This window comes from Ovis canadensis, chromosome 13 (genome assembly GCF_042477335.2).
Source record: "Ovis canadensis isolate MfBH-ARS-UI-01 breed Bighorn chromosome 13, ARS-UI_OviCan_v2, whole genome shotgun sequence".
NCBI lineage: Eukaryota > Metazoa > Chordata > Mammalia > Artiodactyla > Bovidae > Ovis > Ovis canadensis.
The window spans coordinates 36,383,280-36,406,680 of record NC_091257.1 but is presented as its reverse complement, the minus strand read 5'-3'; the positions used below and the strand labels follow the sequence as shown (position 1 = coordinate 36,406,680).

Sequence of the window (23,401 nt, the reverse complement as noted above, 5' to 3'; positions counted from 1 at the left end):
AGGCATTTTGAGAAAGTCTGTGCATGAGTTCAAAGGATAATTTTCAAAATCTGTTTTAAACTGAAATGCTCTATAAAAGTGTAACAGATGGATGCTAAATGACCCACAAATAGTTTATCACTATCTAAAGGGAACTCACAGCATATGAAAATATTCTATTATGCCACAGACTAATATCATTTTCTGTAACTTTTACTAAGATGCTCTCCATTGTAATATCTATTTCAGAGAGTTAGGAAAAAGGAGAAATTAAATTTTGAAAGCAATAATTAGCCAAGCCAAGCCAACCAACCAAATAAAGCCAATCTCTAAAGTCTTCTCTTGTTCTAAGATTCTATAATATTTGAAGTCTACTCAGGCAAGTAGAGGAGATATTCTTAAATTATGTGCACCAGGAAATTGTACCTTATTACATAACATGATGGGTATTTTTGAATCATTAGAAAATTCTCTAAGACTCATAGAAGTTCTAGAACAGTGATTCCTAATCCTTTCATTAGCAATTTACGTCTTTATTATTTCCAAATTTGCATCTATGTTTTAAACATTTTTTGGTCTATTAAACCTCACTTAATAAGCACTGATTTATTTCTTTTATCATAATTTTTATTAGTAGAAAAAAACAGACATGACTACCTATCAGAATGTGTGGTAAATACAAGATAACAAAATTCCAAATAGAGAAAAGAAATATGAACTCCCAATTCTTCCCATCCATGCTTTCAAGTTTCGTTGCTATTATTTGTTTATTCTTTGCCTGAGACCCATAGTTGGTATTCTGTAATCCTTCCCATGTCTGATGGGCTTCCCTGGTGGCTCAGATGGTAAAGAATCTACCTGCCATGTGGGAGACCTGGGTTCGATCCCTGGGTTGGGACGATCCCCAGGAGGGCATGGCAACCCACCCCAGAATTCTTGCTTGGAGAATCCCCATGGAGAGAGGAGACTGGTGGGCTACAGTCCACAGGGTCGCAAACAGTCGGACATGACTGAGCAACTAAGCACAGCACAGCACTCCACATCTAATAAAGCTTAAATTCCTAAAGCTTTCCTTTAACATAACAGAAGTTCATTAGTTACAGAATGTATAATTTAGAGTAATTCATTATGTAAAAGTTCATTTTCAGAGGATTCTGGGAAGATGGTAGGGGAAGAAGTATCAGGAATATGTCTTCTCACATTGACAACAATTCCACTGGCAGAATCTGACGACTCTGGACTCTATTGAAGGCCTGTAACTTCCAGGAAGAAGGCTCACACTGCATGTCGTGGTTAGTTCAAGCCAATTTCAGCACTTAGGACAGTAGTAGCTACCCAGCCTTGGCTGCTCAGCCATGGGGCAGGCAGCTACACACCTGCTCCTGATGTAGCCTGTCTAGTCTTTGGTTAGGCCCTCTCTCCATGTCAGTAACAGTAACTATGCCATAGGGTTGCTGTGAGAATCAAACATTTCATACATATTAAATACACAGGAAAGCACCTGGCATACAATAAGTGCTTAGCTAATGTAGTTATTATATTATTATATCTTATATGAGGCAGATTGAGGCAAATTACACAGATTCAGGACACTGCATAAATTATGTTTTTGCCCTTAACATTTGTTACTTTTAAGAGTCTGGCTTCATTCTTAAGTATGCTTGTATTATTGCATTTTGTACACTTGGCTTTTTTTTTTTTATTTTTAAAAGAGGGTGACAGATTCCTTTCATGGAAAAGTAGGATTAACTTAACATGCTGCTTTGGAGAATATGTGGCAAAAATATCTGCTAGAGTTACGAAAGGAAGCCTTGAATGTTTATTCAAATCTCATGTATAATTCCATCCAACTACCCTTCCATCCATCTATCCATCCATCCATTTATCCATCCACCCTTCCATCCATCCATCTATCCCTCTTTCCATTAATCTATTTCTTCTTCCATTCATGCATCCATGCATGCATTCATCCAAACAACATCTGGTTCTATCTCTGGGATTAGTAATCTTTCAGAAGCATCATAAAGTCTAGTTTAATTCTGTGTGTGTGTTTATGTGAAGATGGGGAAGGGAAGGAAAAGACACCTGTGACTTGACCCTGAACTATGATTTCTCAAATGGGCCAGAGACCCAGAGCCTGTTGAGAAGGCAGCAGGCAAGGGACAGTTGTCTCAGGAAGGAAGAGGAGAGCTAGGGACATGTTTCACTCAAGAACTCAGCAGTTCTTATCAATAAAACGATCTATGACTTGCAGGCATATGTTGCCAGTCTTTAAAATAAAAAATCATAATCATAACTGCATTTATTCCTTGAAATCCACTCACTCTTTTTATTTAGGCATAAATGCTTATACTCACAATAATTATTAATCTATATTTCTAATAATGGCTACTTATAATATCTTCCTTTACAAATTCTTTGCAGTGCTGGTATGGATGTTAAGACATCATTTCATATCTAATGAAACCTGTACAGAATGTAGTTCGTTACAAGCCGATAAGCATTTTATAACATTTTTGGATGATGATGATTTGAACAAAATAAACTATTTTCATGGATTTTCAAAATATTACTAACCAGTAGACAGAAGAAATACTTAGGAACCCATGAACATGCACATGACTTTACGATGTGTCATAATTAGAACAAATCATTTAAGGAGAAATGTAGCAAATTTCAAAATATTACAGGGGTATCTTGGTGTCCCAAGCCCATGCTATTTCTAAATACTTCAGAAATAATCAAAATGAAGTGGCAAAAATTGTACTCATGTCTCTGGAGAACTTACTCTTTTGCTCTTACTATTTAGCCAAGCTTTCTGCATCTCTGTTCTAGCTGCTTTCTTTATTAACAGGTATTATGATGGCACATTAAGAAATGTTAAATCTGGAGATAAAGTGAATACATCATTGATGTGCTTTGATTTCAAATTATTTCACTATTTGGTTTTCAGTTTGATACCACTTTTCAATGAAAGGGAATAGGGTTTACACACTTATGGGAAACTGCAAACAACACAGAGAACCCTCTGTGATAAAAATCATGATCAACTCAAACCCAAGTTGAAATTTAAAATGTTTAAGCAAGTGCTAGTAATTTCCATAATTGAAATTTAGTTCATTCACCTCGAGGGCAGACTGCTCAAATAAATTGATTTCATTCCTCAGAAAAGACAATGAACAAAGATGTCATCTCTGACAATATTCATTCCTGAGGTACAACTGATTATTCTTGGAAATAGGCAGAAAGAAGTAGGTCGAAGAAGACTCTGAACCTGTTTCAGGTACAAACTACTAAAGTTCGTCAGAGTCTATGTGAGTTGGGGGAATATTCAAAGACGTCAGGAGGAATCTAGCCTGAAAAACCAAGTTCTTATTCCATTCTTAGAAATGGCTTATGCTATTTCATTTACGTCCCAAAGTGAACAAAAGTTGAAGAATTACTCTCTCTCTCTCACACACACACAGTATCACACAGAGGACAATTCGAGTCTTTCGTTTGTTTGCTTTTATACTGTATATTTAAATACGATGAGTTAATGATAAGAGACAATAAGACCCCCCCCCCAAAGGGAGCCTCAGAGCCAAAAATAAAAGAGGAAATATATAAATATATTTGAAAAGCCTACCAAATCAAAGCCTTTTTTCTGTTCTCTTGTAGGCATACTTTAAAACATAAATGAAGCACAGAAAATCAATAGTATCAAAGATAATATACTCCCATCTGATCCACAGAGTGACCTACCAGTTCTTATGAGTTTCTAACTTTTAGCACTTTATAAAACACAGATCAATATTTAGACACAGGGAGGACTTTGAGAACTGTCAAATCAATCAAAGCATTATACTATCTTTTGGTAAGTTTTATAGCTACCATGATAGCAAAGATGACGGATTTTTAAAAGGCATTAAGCACATTCTGAAAAATATCCAGGACCTCATGTAAGTGTGTTTAATTTTCTGCGCACCAAGAAAAGTTCATAAATTATTGATAAAAGATAAGATGAAAAAAGTAGAAGAAAGATGATAGGAGGAAAGAAGGAAAAAAATTGACCTTTTGTTTCTTCAAGGTGTAGCATTTAATTTTAGACCTCTGTGTCTCCTCAGTCTTTCTACGTCTGTTATTTTTTTTTCAGCATTATATGTATGTAGTATTGATAATGATATTTAGAAGTACAATTCTTGAATACATTAGAGGTTTTAATATACTGCTGAAATGATCATACCCATTTTTAAATCTTGTCAGTAACTAAAGTCCAACAATAAAGTAAAACTAAAATAGAAACATTCCTTGTCCGAAATTTTATTCACTTTAAAGAGTTAGTACTAAATCTAACTATTCTCTTGGCTTTTAAAAAAACCTACAAATTCCACAACATATAATGTCTTTTGGGGGACCAAGAGGCTTTGGGCAAAGTCTTGCATGAATTTGTTCAAAAATCCATAAATCTTATACAGATGATGTCAAGTGTTCCTTCTCAACACTTTAGAATGAAGTTGAACTACAAAATGCTTAAAATGTTAGTGCTGCATTTTTGGATTGAAAACACACGAGTTTCCCTGTGGAATATTACTGAACCCATTTATAAGCTACCAAATGTAACAGCACAAAATCAAGTAAAAGTAAAAATTTTCACTAAATTGACTTTTCCTTTGGAAGTTTCCCTTGCAACTGATCTCATTTCATAGCTCACATAATTTCCTTCATGGCTCTTTTAACTGTCTACAAACATGATCATGACCTTGACTTCATTTAGAGTTTCTCTGAGTATTTTACATATCTTCTTATTTCTCATAATTCTCTCTGTTCTTTCATTTTCTTAATCATGGAGTCCCTATTTCTTCTTTTGGATGCTTACCAATCTGTCAATATTATTTGAGTATTAGGGTTCCTTGAAACTATTATACAAGCCATACTTAATCCACAATACGAATCACTGTGACCCTACATTCATTCATAATTCACATGATGACATCTCCTTAGGAGGGATTTGAGTAAGTACTGTGAAAAGATATTAAAATGGTGCACAAAACACAGCTAAGTGCATTATGTGTGGTGAGAATAATATTCTGGCAGGGGCAGCTGGCCCAGCTTCTTGTCTGCAGCCTGTGCTACTACAGAGCAGCTGTGAAATTTCATTCAGGGAAACATATAAAATGTTCTGGCTTAAAAGAGCTTAGGGAATGACAATCCTTTTTAAACAATAATCCGCTACCTTTTATCTCAGGAAAATAAGGCTAAATAAAATTTCCGTGAAATCATATTAAAAGAAATGCTTGATTCCATCAAAATGAGGGAATTTGGAGAGTAGTCACCACCCAGTCTGCTACTAGCCTTGTTATGTGATTAGTGCTTTTGTGCATGTGTGTGTGTGAGCATCAAAAACAGGGGATTCGCCACATTTATAGCTACCGTAACACCAAAAGCAAATCCTTGTAATGATCCATCCTGGTTTTCATTTCTTATTTGTATGTGCTATGTTTTGTAATAATTGACCCATGTCTCTAATATTTTCAGCAATCAAGCTCTTTATAAGATCTAACTTTTAAAGTTTTCCTAACATCAGCTTTCTATATCAAGTTGTCCTGCTTCTTCATTTAAAAGCATATTTAGAAATTGTTCTCTAAAAATGTCTCTACTTCTATAAAATAACTCACAGAAATGTTAGTAGTTAAGTTTCCCATCTAAATAGTAAACATATATTAAATATATATGACAAATATATTCACAATTACAATGGAATACCAAAGAATACGTTGACAATGTACTTTCAAGATGTGGGGGTACAGAAGACAGTGACTCTTCATGCCATTTTATCCTGTCCATTTGAATGAAGTCACTTATGAAGCCAGTTCATTTATATACAAACATATGAACGAATATACAAATGCAATAAATGTTTGCTTCCCTATCAAACCCATCATGTTTTCTGATTATAGAGAAGGAACCTTTCCACCTCGCTCCCATCAGTGTGAAAAGATAGATGTGTGTCCAAACCACTTAGCTAATGTGAACCCTTGCTATTGCCATTTCTTTTAATCATGGCTGTCTTACCAAGTCAATATGAGGCTTTCTTGAAATTATTCATGGAAATGGGCAGCTTAAGTGCATGCTGGATAAAGCAAGGATGTCTCAGTGAATAGCTTTTCCAGTGGAAAGATCAAGATCAATCTCCATGTACCTTCACTGTCTACCCCTTTGAAGGAAAACAAACCACCAAGCTCCTTAAGAGTGAACCCGTCTCTCCCCAGACTCTAGCAGTAGCTGGGACATGGCCACGCCACGTAGAATCTGCAGCCCAGCTGCTGTGGTTTGGTAGGCTGTCTAAAGAATATCAACCTTACGGAGAGCTTCTTTTGAAAACTGCTAAATATTAAGCCAGTCTCAAGTTCTTTGGCACCTGAGTTTATATTTACAATTAATGAGAACCTATGTGCTTCCTATGAAAGCATGGGTTAATTTAGTTGCTGGAGATGTCAATTTGGCCCTTGTGGGTACCTCAGGATTGAACATTAGCCCTTGATGTTAACAACCACAAAACTTTTTGCTATTTGTTGCAGTTGATGTATGAAATTTCCCAGGAGGGTAAATGGGCAGGACTATATGAATGTATCTCAAAAGACAGAATTGGAAATTGGAAAAAAATAAACTTAGGTAGAGCTTCGAACTGTATTTTGATTTGTGTCACCAGAGCTAATAAAACAGGCACATATATCAAGGGTGGAAAGAAAAAACTGAAACCACTTGAGGACCAGTTTTGAAGGGTATGTTTCACATCAGAACTGCCAAAACACGGCTCAGATAATGCCTTAAATGGGGGCAGATTCAGCTGGCCTGCTTGGGAAGAAGGATGCTAAAAAAGTGTGTTTGTCATGACTGTCTTCCCTTAGGTCCTGGAACATCAAGTTTCCTGGAATACAGAGCTCCACACTTTGAATGTGGGATAGAATATGATTAGTCCTGGAGGTGAGCACTAGTCTCAGTCTCACCTTTCCCATCAAATCAGCTTTGTGAACTGGCCCCGCATGTGGGTATAAAGCACCACTATGGATCTTATAGTCACCTGGGCACTTAACCTGTCGAGGGATGGGCTCAGAGGACCCGCGGGGCTCACTCTGATCATGAACTGGCACCTGGTGCTGTCCTTGTTTGCTGAGATCCTGGATGGCTTTAGTAGAGGTGGAGTGGCAGGCAAATGGCTACACAGTGCCCATACTTTCATTCAACATGCATTCAAGCTTCAGTGAGAAAAAGGATCCTGATACGTGAACAATTTCAAGAAGGCTTCATACTGACCTGGTAGTACAGCTGTGACTGAGAGGTGTGCAGGTGCGAAGGCTCTAGATTAGCTCAGTGGTTTGGACACGCATCTGTCTTCACTCTGATAGGTACAGGGTGAAGAGGATTCTCCCCCCACATTCAGTGCCACAACTGGAGAAGCCTTCCCAGGTTGCAGGCCAGGATGGCTATGGGGAGCATAGCGCATGCTCCGACAGCAGAGTGTTTGGCGTTGTAGCCAGGCTACATCCCTTACAGATGAGGGCCCCCAGACAGAATACTTAAATCCCTGTCCTTCTGATATTTCATGTGTAAAATAGGATTATAGTATGACTTTCTTCATGGGGTACTCTGAGGATTAAATGAGATCAACATGCAAAACCCTTAGATGAATGCCTGGTGTACAGTAACAGTCCAAGAATTGCAAGATAATTTTATCACTATTAGCAACTACATGGGAGGATTCTAAGAATAATTTAAAGTAAACCACGAATCAAGTAATCAGAGGTATTAAATTTTATGCTTATTAATTAGAGAAGCTTCTTTGCTAAGGATAAATCTTTTTGCTCTCTTTTGTTGAGAATTTTAAGAAGCTTGAAAAAATTTACTCATGAGAGTTAAGAAAAAACTATCTAGTTCATGAGAAACACATCGACATTTCTGTTTTCTTACTTTTTTTTCCCACTAAGGTAAAATTTGCATCCTTGAAATGCACAGATCTTATATACCAAAGGAATCATCAGCCAAACAAACATACAGACTATTTCCATGCCTTCGGAAAATTTTCAATCAATCAGTCAATCGATTAATTTCATTCCCATCAATCCTGACCTTACCCTGCCATGGAAACCACTGTGCTGATTCCTCTTATTGTAGATTAGTTTCATCTATCCTGAATTTCACATAAATCAAATCATACTATATATACTCTTTCATACCTGGCTTCTTTTACCTAAATGAATGATTTAAAGTTTTATTTATATTATTGCATGTATCCGCAGTTTGTTTTTTTTTCTGCTGAGTAGTAGTCCATCTTATGAAATATTTGTTTATTCTATTGACAAACATCTGGATTGTTTCAGTTATTGGCAATTATGAATACAGTTGCTATGAATATTCTTGTACAATATTTTTATGGCTATGCTTTCTTTTGAATACATATAAGTAGAATTTTTGACTCATTTAGTAAAATTATTGGTATGCCTGAATTTGGTCTTTCATTTTGCTATTTGTTTCCTTTGTGTCCATCCATTATGTGGTCCATTTTTTCTTCCTCTCCTGCCTTCTTTAAGTTAAACAGATATTTCTCAGAGTTCCATTTCAATTTAACTCTATATTAAATTTTTTTTTCCTTTAGTAGTTGCTGAGCATAATGTTAACACATGTTGAAATCACTTATTGAAATTTGATCCAATTAGTTGCTAATTCACTACTGTAACTAAAATAATAACATTTGGTCACAGTACTTACTGTTATGAAATAGTGTTAAATAATTAATGCCTGTCCTTGCTACCCAAGATACATTTTAAATTTTGCGTGGTGTTATTTGACCATGCAGAATAAAATTCAAGCAAAAATTAGTCTTAATAGAACAGTAAGTCAGTGAAAACCTTGCTGCTAAAAATATTAAACTAAATTTACCATCTAACAGGTTAAAATACTGTCTTTAAAGCTTTATGTCTTTTAAAAAATAACATTTTTTCTCTCAAAGAAAAATTTTTGTTTGTTTGCTTAAGCTGGATCAGCATATTTCGTATTCCATATGGATTCAAGGAATCCATCTTCCATGATTCCTGGATCAATAAGCATTGATTCAAGCACACATGAAAACATTCAGTGTTGATGTCACCGAAGCACAAGGATGGTCACCACGGTCAGCAGGCTCCACGTTCTCATTGGCACACCCTTCATACATACATAAAGGCTCCCTTTTCCACTTCCTTCAGAAATGTTCTATGGGTTATCTCAGCTCCTGGTCCCCATACTCTGACCTCTCCCACTCACTCTTGCCATATTGCTGTCTCTTATCACACTGAGAAAACAATAAGCTCAAGAGGAATTCCCTAAACTTCTCCCTCTTGCCCAACTCCTCTCATCCACGTGGACTGACCCATCCCTGCTTGCACATATATCACTTCATTCTCAGTCATCTCTCAACTCCTTTTCTTCATGTCTTTTTTTTCTTCTCAACACCTCTAACATATAAATACACTCCTAAAACAAAACAACAGAAATCCTACTTCCCGTCTCACCAAGCTTCTTTAAATAGCAGCGTGTCCCATTTAAGTTCAATTTTCTTATTGCTCATCAACTTCTCAGATTCTCTCTGGGGAATGTGCATCTGTGGACTATAGAACTATCAGGTCAAGATCAACTAATGTCAACTTACTATTTAATTCAATGGTTACTTTTCTATTTGTTTTTCATTTGTCTTTGGCATTGTTCACTACTTGCTTCCTGAAATTTTCTTCTTGTTTTCTGTGATTCCAAATTCTTCTGATTGTCTTGCTGTGTTTGAGTTTTCCTTCCCCGCCCCCGCCAACAAAATCTCAACTGCTGTGTTCCCTTATGGGCTTCCCAAGTGGTGCTAGTGGTAAAGAACCTGCCTGTCAATGCAGGTGAGCCATAACAAATGTGAACTTGATCTCTGGGTCAGGACGATACCCACAGCAACCCACTCCAGTATTCTTGCCTGAAGAATCCCATGGACAGAGGAGCCCGGTGGACTGCAGTCCATGGGGTCACACAGAGTTGGACACGACTAAAGTGACGTAGCATGCATGTACATTTTCCCTCATTAGTCTTCTGCCCTTTTCATTTTTACATTATTCTTCTGTGATCTCATTCACTCTGATAATTTCAACTATCATTATGTGCTGATGATGCCTAAATTTATAGTTTGCTTGTATTTCTTAAGTGAATTTCAGATTTGCATAGATTCTATCTTTCCCTGATGACTCCAGTGCTTCTTAATATTTATGAAGCATTGCCTCAGACCACCTGTTCTTGATGGAACTATATGTGGGAATCGCCTGAGGGCTTAAAAAGTATTGATGCCTGGATCCCAGATCCCGAGGCTCAGATTTAAGTGTTATGGAGAGCAGTCTGAGCCCTGGGGTTCTTAGGAGCTAGAATAATCAAATGAGAATAACCAGATGATTCTTATGTACATGAAAAGTTGAAAAATACTACTCTAAACAAAATTTTAGAAGAGAATTTCTTAATCCATAGGGGACATTCAAAATAATATTCTGAAGCACAACAAATGTTCATTATTATGGCACTTGTACACTTTCTTATACAGTTAGTGCTATCATGAAAAGTAGTCAAACAGAGCAAAAGATAAAACCAAATGCCGTTATTTTTACAGTTTTAGAAACAGTAAGTGATAGATACTCAATAGTCTGTCAAAAGGTAATAACGGTTTCCCTTTGCTTACAAGACTGTGATCGCTGCTAAAGAAAAAGATGAAAAAAAAAATAGCAAGGGAAGGTAGGAGAAAAAAGTGAAAGATAGGTGACTTTGATGATTTATGTATTAAAGTCAAAAAATAATTTGACTGAATGATAAATGAAACACTAGATACTTGATCTGTCACTACACACTAGGTAATAAAAATATAACCTTAGAAGTAGTCTAGTGAAAAAGTCAGAATAATGTTCTAACATTTTATCTTTGGATAAAAAGCTTTATATGTTCAGAAGTAGGAGATTAAACACAACAGATTCAGAATTTAGACGGACCACTCCATAATTCATTCAAAGTAATATTTCTGTATTAACTCTTTAAAATTAATCATTTTGCAGATCTGTACTCCAGAATTAACTTGATCACATTCTGCAAACTGCTTAATGTAGTTACTTCAGCATCCTTTTGATGAAGACCCCACCTTCCGACTCAAGAACACAGCCTTTCAGAATCCAGGTTTAGCAGACTCCCTACCAATGGGAAGAAATGATGAACACAGTGCCACCTGCATTGTCACAGTGCCACCAGTGGTCTCGAGTGCTCATACTTTAAATATCATTAGTAATTAAGAACTTACATGCAAATATGTTCTTTAAAAAGAAATGTGACTTTATCAGAAGGAAGAATCTTTAGAGGAACCAAGAGAGAATGCAGGTTTTGGTATTATTATCATAGTACCAAATCTCAGTCAACAAATTTTAAATAATAAAATCAGTCATAGGATTTTAGAGCTTGATATAATTTTAACATCTGCATTGTAGCAGAATGGCACAACTCTGTTTGTTAAATTGAGCTGAATCTGGTTGAAGATTTCAATTCTCAGTTAAGAGACTTTGCCATTGATTCAACTCGCAGACCTGTTTCAGCCCTAAATATAATTTTTTCCAGTTTGCATCTTGAAGGCATTTACATTTCTATTTAGGTGGTAAGTGTGAGTGTCATTTGGAAGCAACTAATTAAATGCCAAATAAGGCAGTCAATAGTTGCACCAGCTAAAAACATACAGCTAGGTAATTCCTTAAAAATGTGACTCTTCTAACAAGCTTTTGCCAGAATTTGAAAACCCAAGGGAGATGTAGTTTTAAATGCTTATAACCATTATCCACAGAAATGCATATTATTTAAAGAATACATTCTAGGAACCCCTTAATAGAGAATTAAACTTGAATTTCTAAAGAAACCTAGAAGGCTGAAAGAACTTAGTTTTTGAACATAAACAAAGCATACCCCTGCAGTCTGCAGAACACATGCCAGCGTTTCAGAAAGGACTCAGTTACACAGGGGGATCAATGCACTGTGATTTTCAAAGAAAGGATAAAATGAAAAGTAAGGCATAATTACACGGCAAAAGGAAATTTCATTTCTAAATACTTATACGTATAATCAGTTGTTATCAAAGAGGAAAAAGAATTCTGGAGGTGTGAGCGAAACTCCTTAGGTTGGTGCCTCCCATGTGAAGTTTCTAAGAGGACTGCATTACTCGGGAGCAGCCACACTGTGAGGTTGCCAGGGTCCTGGAATCCACATTAGGACTAAATAGACTCACGTGGCAGCTCTGCCACGTACTAGCCAGGTAACCTCACCTTTCTGTACCTCCATTTCCTCAGCTAAAAAATGGAAATATGGGCAGCACCAGTCACAAGGATGTTGTGTGAATTAAATGAGTTAATACATGTACAGCCCTTAGAAGAGTGCTTGGAGTGTAGGAAACGATAAGTGCCTTTCCTCTTCTTTTTCTTTGATTCTCCCCCTCCTCCTCCTCCCTCTCCTCCTCCTCTTACCTCCTCTTTCTTATCTGCCTTTCACAGGGATAAGGAGCAGAAATGCTACTTAATTAGACATATATATTACTTGCAACTTAATACCATAAACATGCAAGTAGGAACATTTCAGTTGGAGACAAAACACTATCTGTATATTGGTTCCTCTGAGATTTTGTATTCAGCCATTTATAATGGCCAATTAGTGCTAACTTACTGATGGGACCTGCATTCATTAGGAATCATTCTCTTTGTCTAGATATTTTTTCAGTTTCTTTTCTCCAACTTATTTAGAGAACTGAGGATTTTCACTCAATGCCAAAGACTAATAAAACGTCTCCAATCAAACAACTTCACTGGAAATATGCAGAGGCTCTTCCTAGACCTGATCTAATTGTAGCAGGAAACACAGTGCACAAGTGACGATTTATCAAGAGTGATTTTTGCAGACTGGAACTCAGTCTGGGTCCTGTGAATGAGAAGCCCTGTTGTGTGCCTCTGGTGTCCGGCTGCTCAGGAGTATTTTATGTTTTCATATCAAAGATGAAGGAAAATCTCCTGGAAAGTGAATATATAATCAGGTCAGCTGTGGATACCACTGAGAAAATCAACTACTTTAAGTCATAGAAATATTCCAGGAAGATTCAGAGCCAAGGTAATCCAATATCTAAAGAAGGTGATGTACGTATGTAAAGGGCAGGGTATAGCAACACATGAGTACTTTGATAAATGTCATCCTCTTCTTAGAACAGTGCAGATCTCTAAATTAAAGTGGTTTTAAGAACAGCCAATTAAATTAAAAGAAAATGTGCCGAATTTCTCTGCAATATACAGCAATTTATACACATGTCTTAGCTTGCGTTTAAAAAAAATTCTCACTAAATGTGAGAAAGCATTTAAATTAGGCATCCTTTTCCGTTATTAAATCAATCTCAAAAAAAAAAGAAAAAAATGTTAAGTTGGAGGAGAAGAACGATTCTGAGTTCTGCTTTCAACATGTTTAATTAACTAATGAAGTTGGATTTAAATTGGCAATCCTTCCTACATTTCCATATTCCATAAAATAAAAAGCAGTGGTAGCATCTAACTTAATAAAGTTGCTATAAAAAGGAATGTGCAATCTCAAGTACTCTTTGAAAGGAGCATTTATCTTAGCACTGGTCAAGTTGGTCTGCTCTAACTGCATATTTAGGAAACGTGCTTCATTAGCAAACCAAGCCATGAAGAGTTCCAGTGTGTAGACATATTAAGTCTGATATTTTGGAACTCTGACGTGTACCTGATGCATTTGTGCTGAGTAGCTCAGTCATGTCTGACTCTTTGTAACCACATGGACTGTAGCCTGCCAGGCTTCTCTGTCCTTGGACTTTTCCAGGCAAGAATATTGGAGTGGGTTGCCATTTCTTACTCCAGGGGATCTTCCTGCTCCAGGGTTTGAACCCTCATCTCTGGTGTCTCTCTGCATCGGCAAGTGTATTCCTTACCATTGTGCCACCTGATGGATATCAGTGATCTAATATAATCTGAAAATCCAATAGTCAATTTTTCTAGTATGATTGAAAAAAAAAAAGAAGCCCTCCATTTCAATCTTGGAATTTACTTAACTTGATTTCTCAGTGTCATAAGATAGCTTTAATGCACTGCATTAAAAAAATCTTCAGAGTTTTACTCTTCCTTGCTGCATTAAACAAAACTAAGGATTTTCCCTGGGATAACTGGTAACATTCTAGAAAACTATTTCCCAAAGTGTATTCAAAACATTAAGTCAGTGAAAGCTATTTGTAAAAAAATTTTAAGACCAAATAGTGGAGAAATGCCAGATGCTAAATCTTTATCACCATCTTGAAGTTTCTTTAGAAGCTATGCTTTCTGAAAGCCAGGAACTTGTCTAAACCATTTTCACTACCATAGCTGCAAGCATATACAATCCCTTGCAATTAGCAGGCACTTGGCAGGAATAAGTAAATGAATGAATGAACGGTAAAAGCTTTAAACAGTTTTCCAGAAAGTAAATTTCTTACATTTTTTTTTCAACCAGAATATCTCATAGCTATTTGATAACGGGAATCTTGTTTTTTCTATTGTTGTTGGTTAGTCGCTAAGTCATGTCTGACTCTTGTGACCCCATGGACTGTAGCCCACCAGATGCCTCTGTCCATGAGATTTCCTAGGCAAGAATACTGAAGTGGGTTGCATTTCCTTCTCTAGTTTGTTTCTGTCAGCATTATAGAATATTTTAGTCATATTAAAGAAAAAAGAAGAGAGAATCTAGAACAATATAACAAACACATATAACTACTACCTGTGTTAATAATTAAATATAGCAAATACAACAGAAGCTTCTGGGGACCCCTCCTCCATTCTGTTTATCTCCTTTTAACACCCTCCATCCAAAGAAGGTAACCCCAACATTAAGACTTAGGTTCACTAACAACCTGCTCTGAGAAATTTTGAATGGGGGAATTGCTATAGTCCTTTCAACACTAAGATTTCATTTCTAGCTAGTGTATATGTAGCAAATGGCCACTTGTGAAGCTATCCACTTATTGCATTAATACAACAATAAGTAAATAAATGAAATAAAACATTGTGATATAGAAGCAAGACAATGGAAAACTGATGTGATAATGATATATATGGAGAGGCTAAGCAACTTTTAAGTGGACTGATCTAAATATATAGATATACAGTAACCTAAGAAAAAACAGAAATATTTTTTCTTGACTTAGACTGAGTAATTTAGAAACTATTCTCTACAAATACAGAGAGAAATATACCTAACACCATATATGTTGGATACTGACTTACTCAGGTTATCACCTGGGGCTGCAAAAGTGAGACTGTTGAGATCAATAATACAATGAACCCACATTTACATAAAAGATGCTAAGAGGAAACCCCCTTCCTGAGCTGAATAAACAGTTATTAATACAGTTGCATCTCTTTTATGAAATCCAGCATTCTGTGATAGAGTTGCACATATGACCTAACATAATTTAAAAGGAAAAGAACTATTTGAAAAATTTTGGTCAATATCTTTTACAGACTTGTTTTGGTAAAGCCTTTCTTCCTCAAATTTTCAAGTACTATTGCATACATTCCTAAATTGTCTTAGAAAAACTCTAGTTATCTACTTATTAACTATTCTTCCTCAAGTTTCTTTTTGTCCTTTTCTTTGCATAAAAGATAAAAACGCCTAGTAAAAGTATATTTCCATGTTGCTCTATTTTCTTAATTTTAATTATAAATGATGTTGAATAGTCAATGTAGTACAAAACAAGGTTGAACCCAATACCTGTAGATAGCCACATATGCAACCAATAAACCAAGGACTACAGCAACAAGAAACAGCAAGGAACGTGGATAAATTTTCACTTTGCAATTGGTCAGTGACGTCCTGAAGTTTTATAGGCAAACACGACTGAGCGACTGAACTGAACTGAACTGAGATTAGAATTTCACTCCGCTATTGAAACAATTTGACATTTCAAATCAACCATTGAATTCTTCCTGTGTTAAATACCATCAGGGAGTAAAATATGACCTCACTCTACATTTAGAAGCCCACAAGTTCTTTCTCGTGCTTAAATGAATGAAATAGATTAGTATCTTAAAAATATTTATAAAAGAAAAATGTCAGTTCCTACCTCCATTATCTTTTAGATGTAGAGCTATCTTGGTATCATCTGGAAGAGAAAGTCAAAGTTACAACAAAAAAAAATTTTAAGGTGCAAAAATCAATTGTCTACTAATGCAGTACTGTTTAACAGGAATGGATTTTGATACTTTACTGAGTAAATTTCTAGGTCAATGAGAGTTAGTCTTACCTTATAGGATGCAGTACTAAACTTCCTGAGTTTGTAAGATCAAGATTGTAAAATTTTAGTAAAGTTTTATATGACTCTTAAGAGCTATGAGAAAAGTACACTGTTATAACTTTTACTTGAAATACATTTATTTTAATTTTCTAAAATGATTTACTGTAATTAGACTCTAGAGTTCTTATTTATTTTAAAAGCCAAGATCAAGGAAATTCCAAGTTAATTGGAACAGTAAATATTTGTCATTATTTACAAACTTAACTTCAAAAGTTAAATGCTTATTCATTGCTAATAAATATGACCAAAATAATATACAAAATATCTTGTCCTACAAAATGTAGAATGTGCTTTTAATTTTAATGGTATATTTCATTCTAAAGGGGAGGATTTGAATTACAGAAATATTTTTTCTCAGGCTACATAACAACCCCAAATAAGATGGATTAAAATATAATATTGGTTTTAAAAGCAATAAAATGTACTTAGCAGCTGTTCTTCACCTCATTTTAACACTTTATTCCAGTTAACTTTAAATATCCAATTAAATTTCAATTAAGAGCAAAAGATTCAAGTTTAATATCCTATTCAAATTAAAGCAAGGCTTATGCAAATAAATAAGACCATGTTTTCCCCTTCAGGCTTACTCTTGGCTAACTGGTCTCACATCTCTCCCTAGTGGCACCATTCAGAATAAATGACTAACAGATTTGGGCTAATATACCATCTTTCCCCAATGAGCTATGTGCATGCATTTATGCTGTCTAGTATTTTTGCCTTTCCAGGCAAAGGAAATGCTTCTCTAGTACTATTTCTATGCCATACGCAGCGCTTCTCTATAAGGTTATAGACCAGCATATTTTATTGACTGTATCCAGGCAAATATAAGAATTGTGTATTAGTAGAATTACCTATTATTCAGAATACAAAATAAATGGACATTTTCTATGCATTTTGCCTTCTTATCCTGTGGTTAAAATGTTAAACACAGTTATTACAAAGTTTAGCTAGAAAGGAAGGAAGGAAAGGACATGAGAGAAAGTTCTTTCTTTCTTTTCTAGGGGCTCTAGTAGCCAAGGTCACCATTTAAGACTAAATCTTAATAAAAGGCATCCATACATTAAAAAAAAAAGCACATAGTTTTACTCCAACATAATTTTGTATTTTCCCTTTTAGACATTCTTAAGAAATCCAGTTTGCTGAAGAAAAATTTTTCCCCTAGAGAACCTCTCCTGTACTTGTCAACAGTGAATTTTCCCTCCTTCAGTAACAGAGAAAAAGTGTCTCCAGGGCACCTTCTGTGGGCAGGCTGGTGGGCAGCTGGGAGGTGGCTGCTCTTCTGGTGGTCGTCAAGACCCTGAATTGTGTGGTGGTTGCACGTATGGTGGTGCTGGTTCGAGTAGAACTTTCCACTGGCTCTGTGGGGTCACACATCTTCTCTTTTGACTAATAAGAGAAACAGAGGGGAAGACAATGGAGGAGTTACATTTTAAAATTGTATCAAGAAGAAAAATAATAGAAGAAACAAAAAAAAAATAAAAGGAAGCTGGGCTGTAAAGCACAGAGGCCTCTCAAATCAAGATGAGGAATACTTTTTGTACAGGACTACAGTTATAGATTTTACTGACTTTTTATATATATATATTTAAAATTGGATGTTATAAAGCATTTCCATGTTAAGATATTTGGATTCTGTCATTTCTGCATTTAACTTTTCATATTACTGTTGATCTTAACCTAAACTTTGTATCAATATATTTTTAAAAGACATGATGTGAAACAGACTAGAAGAAAAATGTATATAAAGAGAAGGTTTAAGACATGGTTAAGTGTGTGAAGAAAGAATGTATTCCATTCACATCAAATTGCTAATGCTAAATTTGAAAAATGTAACTGCTCTATACTACTTCATTGTTTCAAAAATAAGTTCCCACAGGTTGAATGGATATTTAAGATTAAAATTTTGCCTTCCTTTATGAAATATTCAGAGCCACCCACACAAAGGATTGAACAGCACTCAGGCAATCACTTAGAATATTTTCTTCCTAGCAGAGCTATACGAGGACAAGGTGCATATTGTAGTTTTCATTTATAGCCCTCAAGAAAAAACAATATGACATTTATCAGTAACGATTTCCAACATGCAAACTTTTATGGTTTAGAAGTTGGTATTTCTCCCTACCTCTTTGTGCTTCATCCCTCTGGTGGGCCTTGACTATTAATAGAAGATAACTACATACATATGGATGGTACTTATCCCACAACTGAAAAGTTTTCTTAAATAAATACCTTTTTTAAAGTTCTCTTGTCATTAGAAACATCCAGTGCACTGTATTGCTGGTTCAGGAAGAACATCCAATATGGTTTCCTTGTCACTAGTTAGATATGATCCAGCTTACCCTCTCCAACATCCTGGCAGCCCATTCAGTCCCGCAGGCTTTTGTTCCTGCATCTTCTCAGCCTCGGTAATCTCATGACTCCTCCTTGACTCCACTTTAGTTATCATCCCCACACCCTGGACCTTCTCTGCAGCTGGGGATGCTTTAGTTCTGAAATCACACCTTCAGTTATCCTTTTTCCTGTCTATCCATGTAGCTGTTCATGAATGTAGCTACTCACATTCTTCTTATCCTGTGATTCTGTAGAAAACCCAAGCACAATGATGCTCTCCCCTTAGTCTTGTTTTTTCCCCATTAGTTCAACCTCTCTGCTCAATATCTTTAAGCATCTAGCCCTGTTTTTTTTTTTTGTATTTTGTTTTCCACATCACCTTCTTAGAAAACCTGCAATACCAAATACAGTAAACACTCTGCCTTTCCTTGCCTGCGCAAAAGCTCAGAGACAGAGAGAGAGAGAGAGAGAGAGCGAGAGAGAGAGAGAGAGAGAGAGAGAGAGAGAGAGAGAGAGAGAGAGAGAGAGAGAGAGAGAGAGAGAGAGAGAGAGAGAGAGAGAGCGAGAGAGAGAGAGAGAGCGACCACGCAAGCTGGAGAACAACCACACATCCTCCCACTGGGAACTCCACAAACTCACCTCCAGCATCCCCAGCAAGGGCTCCTGTGCTGCCTGGCAATACTGCCCAGCTTTGCTGACCTCCTCTCTCATTACCCTCAGCATCAATTTCAAACCCTCTCCACTCTACTTAGAACTGCCATTCCATAATGTGTCTCCCAATTTTACCCTTCGCCTCACTTTTTATATCTTTGATAAGTGAGTCATTAGCAAAAATTTTAAAAATTTATTTACAGATCAGCATCCCTACTTGATGTACTGATCCGTCCTTCTTCCTCCTGTTGGGATGGACAGGTCCACTGTTTACAGCTGTTCCCTCAGTGTCTGCTCTGGCCTAGCCCAGGCTACCTTCTCAGGGATTGTGAACCTGCTCATTTGACCCCCTCCCTTCTCTTCAGTATTTAATCTTAATTCCCTCTTGCCTTGTTATCATCAGCACTTAACCATACTCAAGCACATCCCAGCTTATTTTAAAACCTCCATCTTCCCTCTTCTCCACATGCATCCTGGGATCATCCTGCTTTTCCTTCCATTCACAGTTGGAATTCAAGAGAGATGGACCAGCCTTGGGCTTTGCAGATGCCCACAAGTTTGTTTTTGTTCAGCACAACTTAACTGAAACTTCTCATACCAGTGTTTCTAAATATCTCCTTATTTACCACACCTTCCATGTACACTCAATATTTCATTAGCATTTGGCACTGTCTGTCCATTGCCCAACCTTAGAGTCTGTGACACACACTCATCAATTTTCTGACACCTGTCTAACAACTGCTTCTCCATTTCTTTCTTTGTTTTAAGGGTTGGTGGTTCTTATGAATCTTTCCTGACCTGTCTTTTCTCTATAGTCATGGTCACTAATAATCTCCTCCATACCTATGACTTCAATTAACATCTTTATGTTAATTATGCATAAATGTCTAACTCCAGTCCACATTTTTCTCTTGAATTTTAGGCCCAAGTATTCATCTATTGAATTATATGCATGTGGATGTCACAGACTTCTCAAGCTCAGTAAGTCTAAGACGGAATTCGTCACACATTGTTCTTCCCTTGTGGTTCTATTTACACACACACACACACACACACACACACACACACACACACACACACACACATCTGTATATCAGTATCCTTAATCACCCTAATGGTTCAGCTAAAATCCTGACCTTTGTTTTGCTCATAGCAGTAAAGGCAGACTACAGCTCCTGAATTGTCCTCCTGCCGCAATACAAGTGGATTCTGGATAAAACAAGAATTTGGAAGCATTTTGAGGATTTTCAAGAAGTAGAGAAAAATCTCTGAAGGAGCCTTTCTTTTGTCTCTACCACCAAAACAAAATAAAGCAAAACCTGTGTGCTATAAAGACAGCAGGAGCAATATACATTAGGTAAAATAAAAGTGCAGGGTTTGCACTGAAGGTAAAAATGCCAAAAACTAATTATGCTCCAAGGAGATCAGCTTGGTACCAGCAGTAGATGGGGGAGATGAATCCACCTTTCCTCCCCATAGTAACGCGGGAACAGATGGCACCCCCTGAAGCCCTCAGGTTTCCATCATCAAAACCTCTTTAGTGGAAAACATCACCTACCCACATCCTAGAAATTCCCATGGAATAAGATCAAACAAATGCACTGCTAATTAAAGGACACAAAAAGAAACACAAAGAGAAAAAGAGTAGTCTGACAAAGACCCAGCAAAAACAGAGAACAACATAACTAGACTAGGGAAAATCTTTTCGATCCCAGATTGGGATCATCCAGTGTGAAACATATAAAAATTAGACATGAAATATTTAAATAAATAAATAGGAAAATTTAAAAATAACCTAGTAAACAGGCTATAAAAATGACATGGCAGATTGACTAAAGATTGACACTAAAAAATGAAAAATACTATTGTTGAAATTACTACCTCAATGGATAGGTTAAAGAGCAGATTGAACAAGAGGAAGAGAGAATTAATAAACTGGCAAACAGATCTGAAAAAAATCCCCTGGGATTCAGCACAGAGAAATAAGAAAATAGATGATATAAAAGAGAGGTTATGCAAGGAAGTGATGAGCAGGTCCAGCCTACCTCTAAAGAGCCCAGAAGGTAAAGATGAAGAGAATGGAGAGAGTCTGACTGAATTTATCACATATTCAGAATTTTCATCATAATCTTCTCTGCTGTAAATATCGTTGTCACATGCATTTTTGCTGAAAATACTCTTGCCACATAACTAATTGGCTGTAACGCAATTTTGCTGTAAAAGATAAAATATCTGGCTGGTTGTTTGGGTGGATATACACAGTACAGAAATCATGACAGATGATGATGATTTGCCCAAGTTGGTTTCTTCTTCTGAAACACAAGACATGGCAGGAAAGAGGCCAAGGACCTTGAAGGCACAGAGGTGAATCTGCGTTTCCCATAAAACTTTGTAATGTCTTTCGAAGGCATGTGTCAAAATGCCAAGAACAAACAGCAGTGCAGAGGCTTTTATGACACAATAGAAAGCTCAGGTACAAACATGCATCCTAGCATTTGGAATTGATACCTCTCTTCAAGAAGGAAGAAATTTTGCTGAAAATAACATTGGGATATTGAACAAGCAGACAAATTGGTAGCAAAAAAAAAACGTGTAATACTATGAACAAAAGACTTGGAAAGCAAGTGCTTAGGTTCAACCCACAGAATAAAGTCGCTTACTTGCAAAGTATTGTCGTGGGTCTCCACACACATTAAATGTATTCAGATACTTTGTATTTCTCAATAAAATCTTTTTAATTTTGTGATTCACTTTCATGTTTCATTATATCCTTTCTAATGTCCCTCTTTTATTTTTCCTTATTGTATCTTTAGTGGCAAAATTATGACCTCATGGCCATTTACTTGGCAAAAATGTTTGCGGCCAAAATGTTTATGGTAAAGAAGCTTATGATGAAAACACCTAGAACCCATTTATCCAACTTGATAACCAATCAATTAGAAAACACACATCCTTCTCAAGCACACGTAGATCTTTGTTACAAATGACTCATTGACTATTCCATTAAAAGCTCCAACTAATTTTAAAGAATCAGTGTCATATAAAATGTGCTGTCTGGCAATTCAATTAGGTAAGAAGTCAATACTGAAAAGATGAAATTTAAAATTGCCATAATTTGGAAATGCAGTATAATTCATAGTTCAATGTAACTTCAGTAAAAATGAGGGCCTTCCCTGGTGGCTCAGTGGTAAAGAATCTACCTGCTAAGCAGGAGATGTGGGTTCAATCCCTGTGCTGGGAAGATCCCCTGGAGAAGGAGATGGCCTTCTTGCCTTGGAAATCCCATGGACAGAGGAGCCTGGCGAGTTATAGTCCGTAGGGTCACAAAGAGTTGAACACAACTGAGCAACAGAGTTTCAGTAAAAATACTGACAAGATTGACTGATTTTAAAATTTATATGAAGAACAAAAGTTCAAAAGTTGTCAAAACACCTGAGAAGATGAAAAAGTAAAGTTTGTTCTATAGCTAGTGATATTCCTTATAAAACTACAGTAATTAAGACAGGGTAATATACAATGTATTCATTCTTCCAGAAAGTCATTGGGATCATATCATCCCCTTAATTAAAACCCTTCAGATAGCTTTGTCCTGTCTTTAACACGAGGCTCAAACTGCTTCAGTGTTACTGGGCCCTGTTCACCTCACCAGTGTTACCTCTCACCACTCTTATCTTCAGTTACCCCTCAGAAGTCATTAAATATCACCTCCTCAAACAAACGCTCCCTTATCCTGCTGAACAAGACCATGCACCTCTTTGCCGGGGTCATTCTCTAAGTGTGGTTCTTTGTTCAGTGTGTGTTTCCCCTGCTACACACATTTCTCACACTTATATTAGCAGTACTTAGAACAGTAAATAGTACGTTCTTATATTAGGATCTGCACTTATTGAATAAATTGATCTCACAAGATCAGAAGGAAAATTTAACGCTAGTTTTAAGCACAGAAAATAGACTGGAGTTGGTGACCCTGTTCACTTACCTGTAACAGAAGTCTAGGATTGCTCACAATAGAGCTAGTAATGTTGACAATTTAGTTATGGAATAAAAAGGAAACAC

At 36.5% G+C, this 23,401-nt stretch overlaps 1 protein-coding gene across 2 annotated transcripts in view; it reads right to left on the bottom strand.

Moving 5' to 3' along the window:
• PLXDC2 (plexin domain containing 2) overlaps nucleotides 1-23,401 on the bottom strand; it is a 440,092-nt gene that overhangs the window by 30,373 nt on the left and 386,318 nt on the right. For both annotated transcript variants that reach the window (XM_069547392.1, XM_069547393.1), the window contains exons 11-12: nucleotides 17,599-17,749; nucleotides 16,133-16,171 (exon numbers count right to left, since the gene is read on the bottom strand). In XM_069547392.1, the coding sequence (XP_069403493.1) occupies nucleotides 16,133-16,171; nucleotides 17,599-17,749 (190 nt within the window). The remainder of the gene's footprint in view (nucleotides 1-16,132; nucleotides 16,172-17,598; nucleotides 17,750-23,401) is intronic.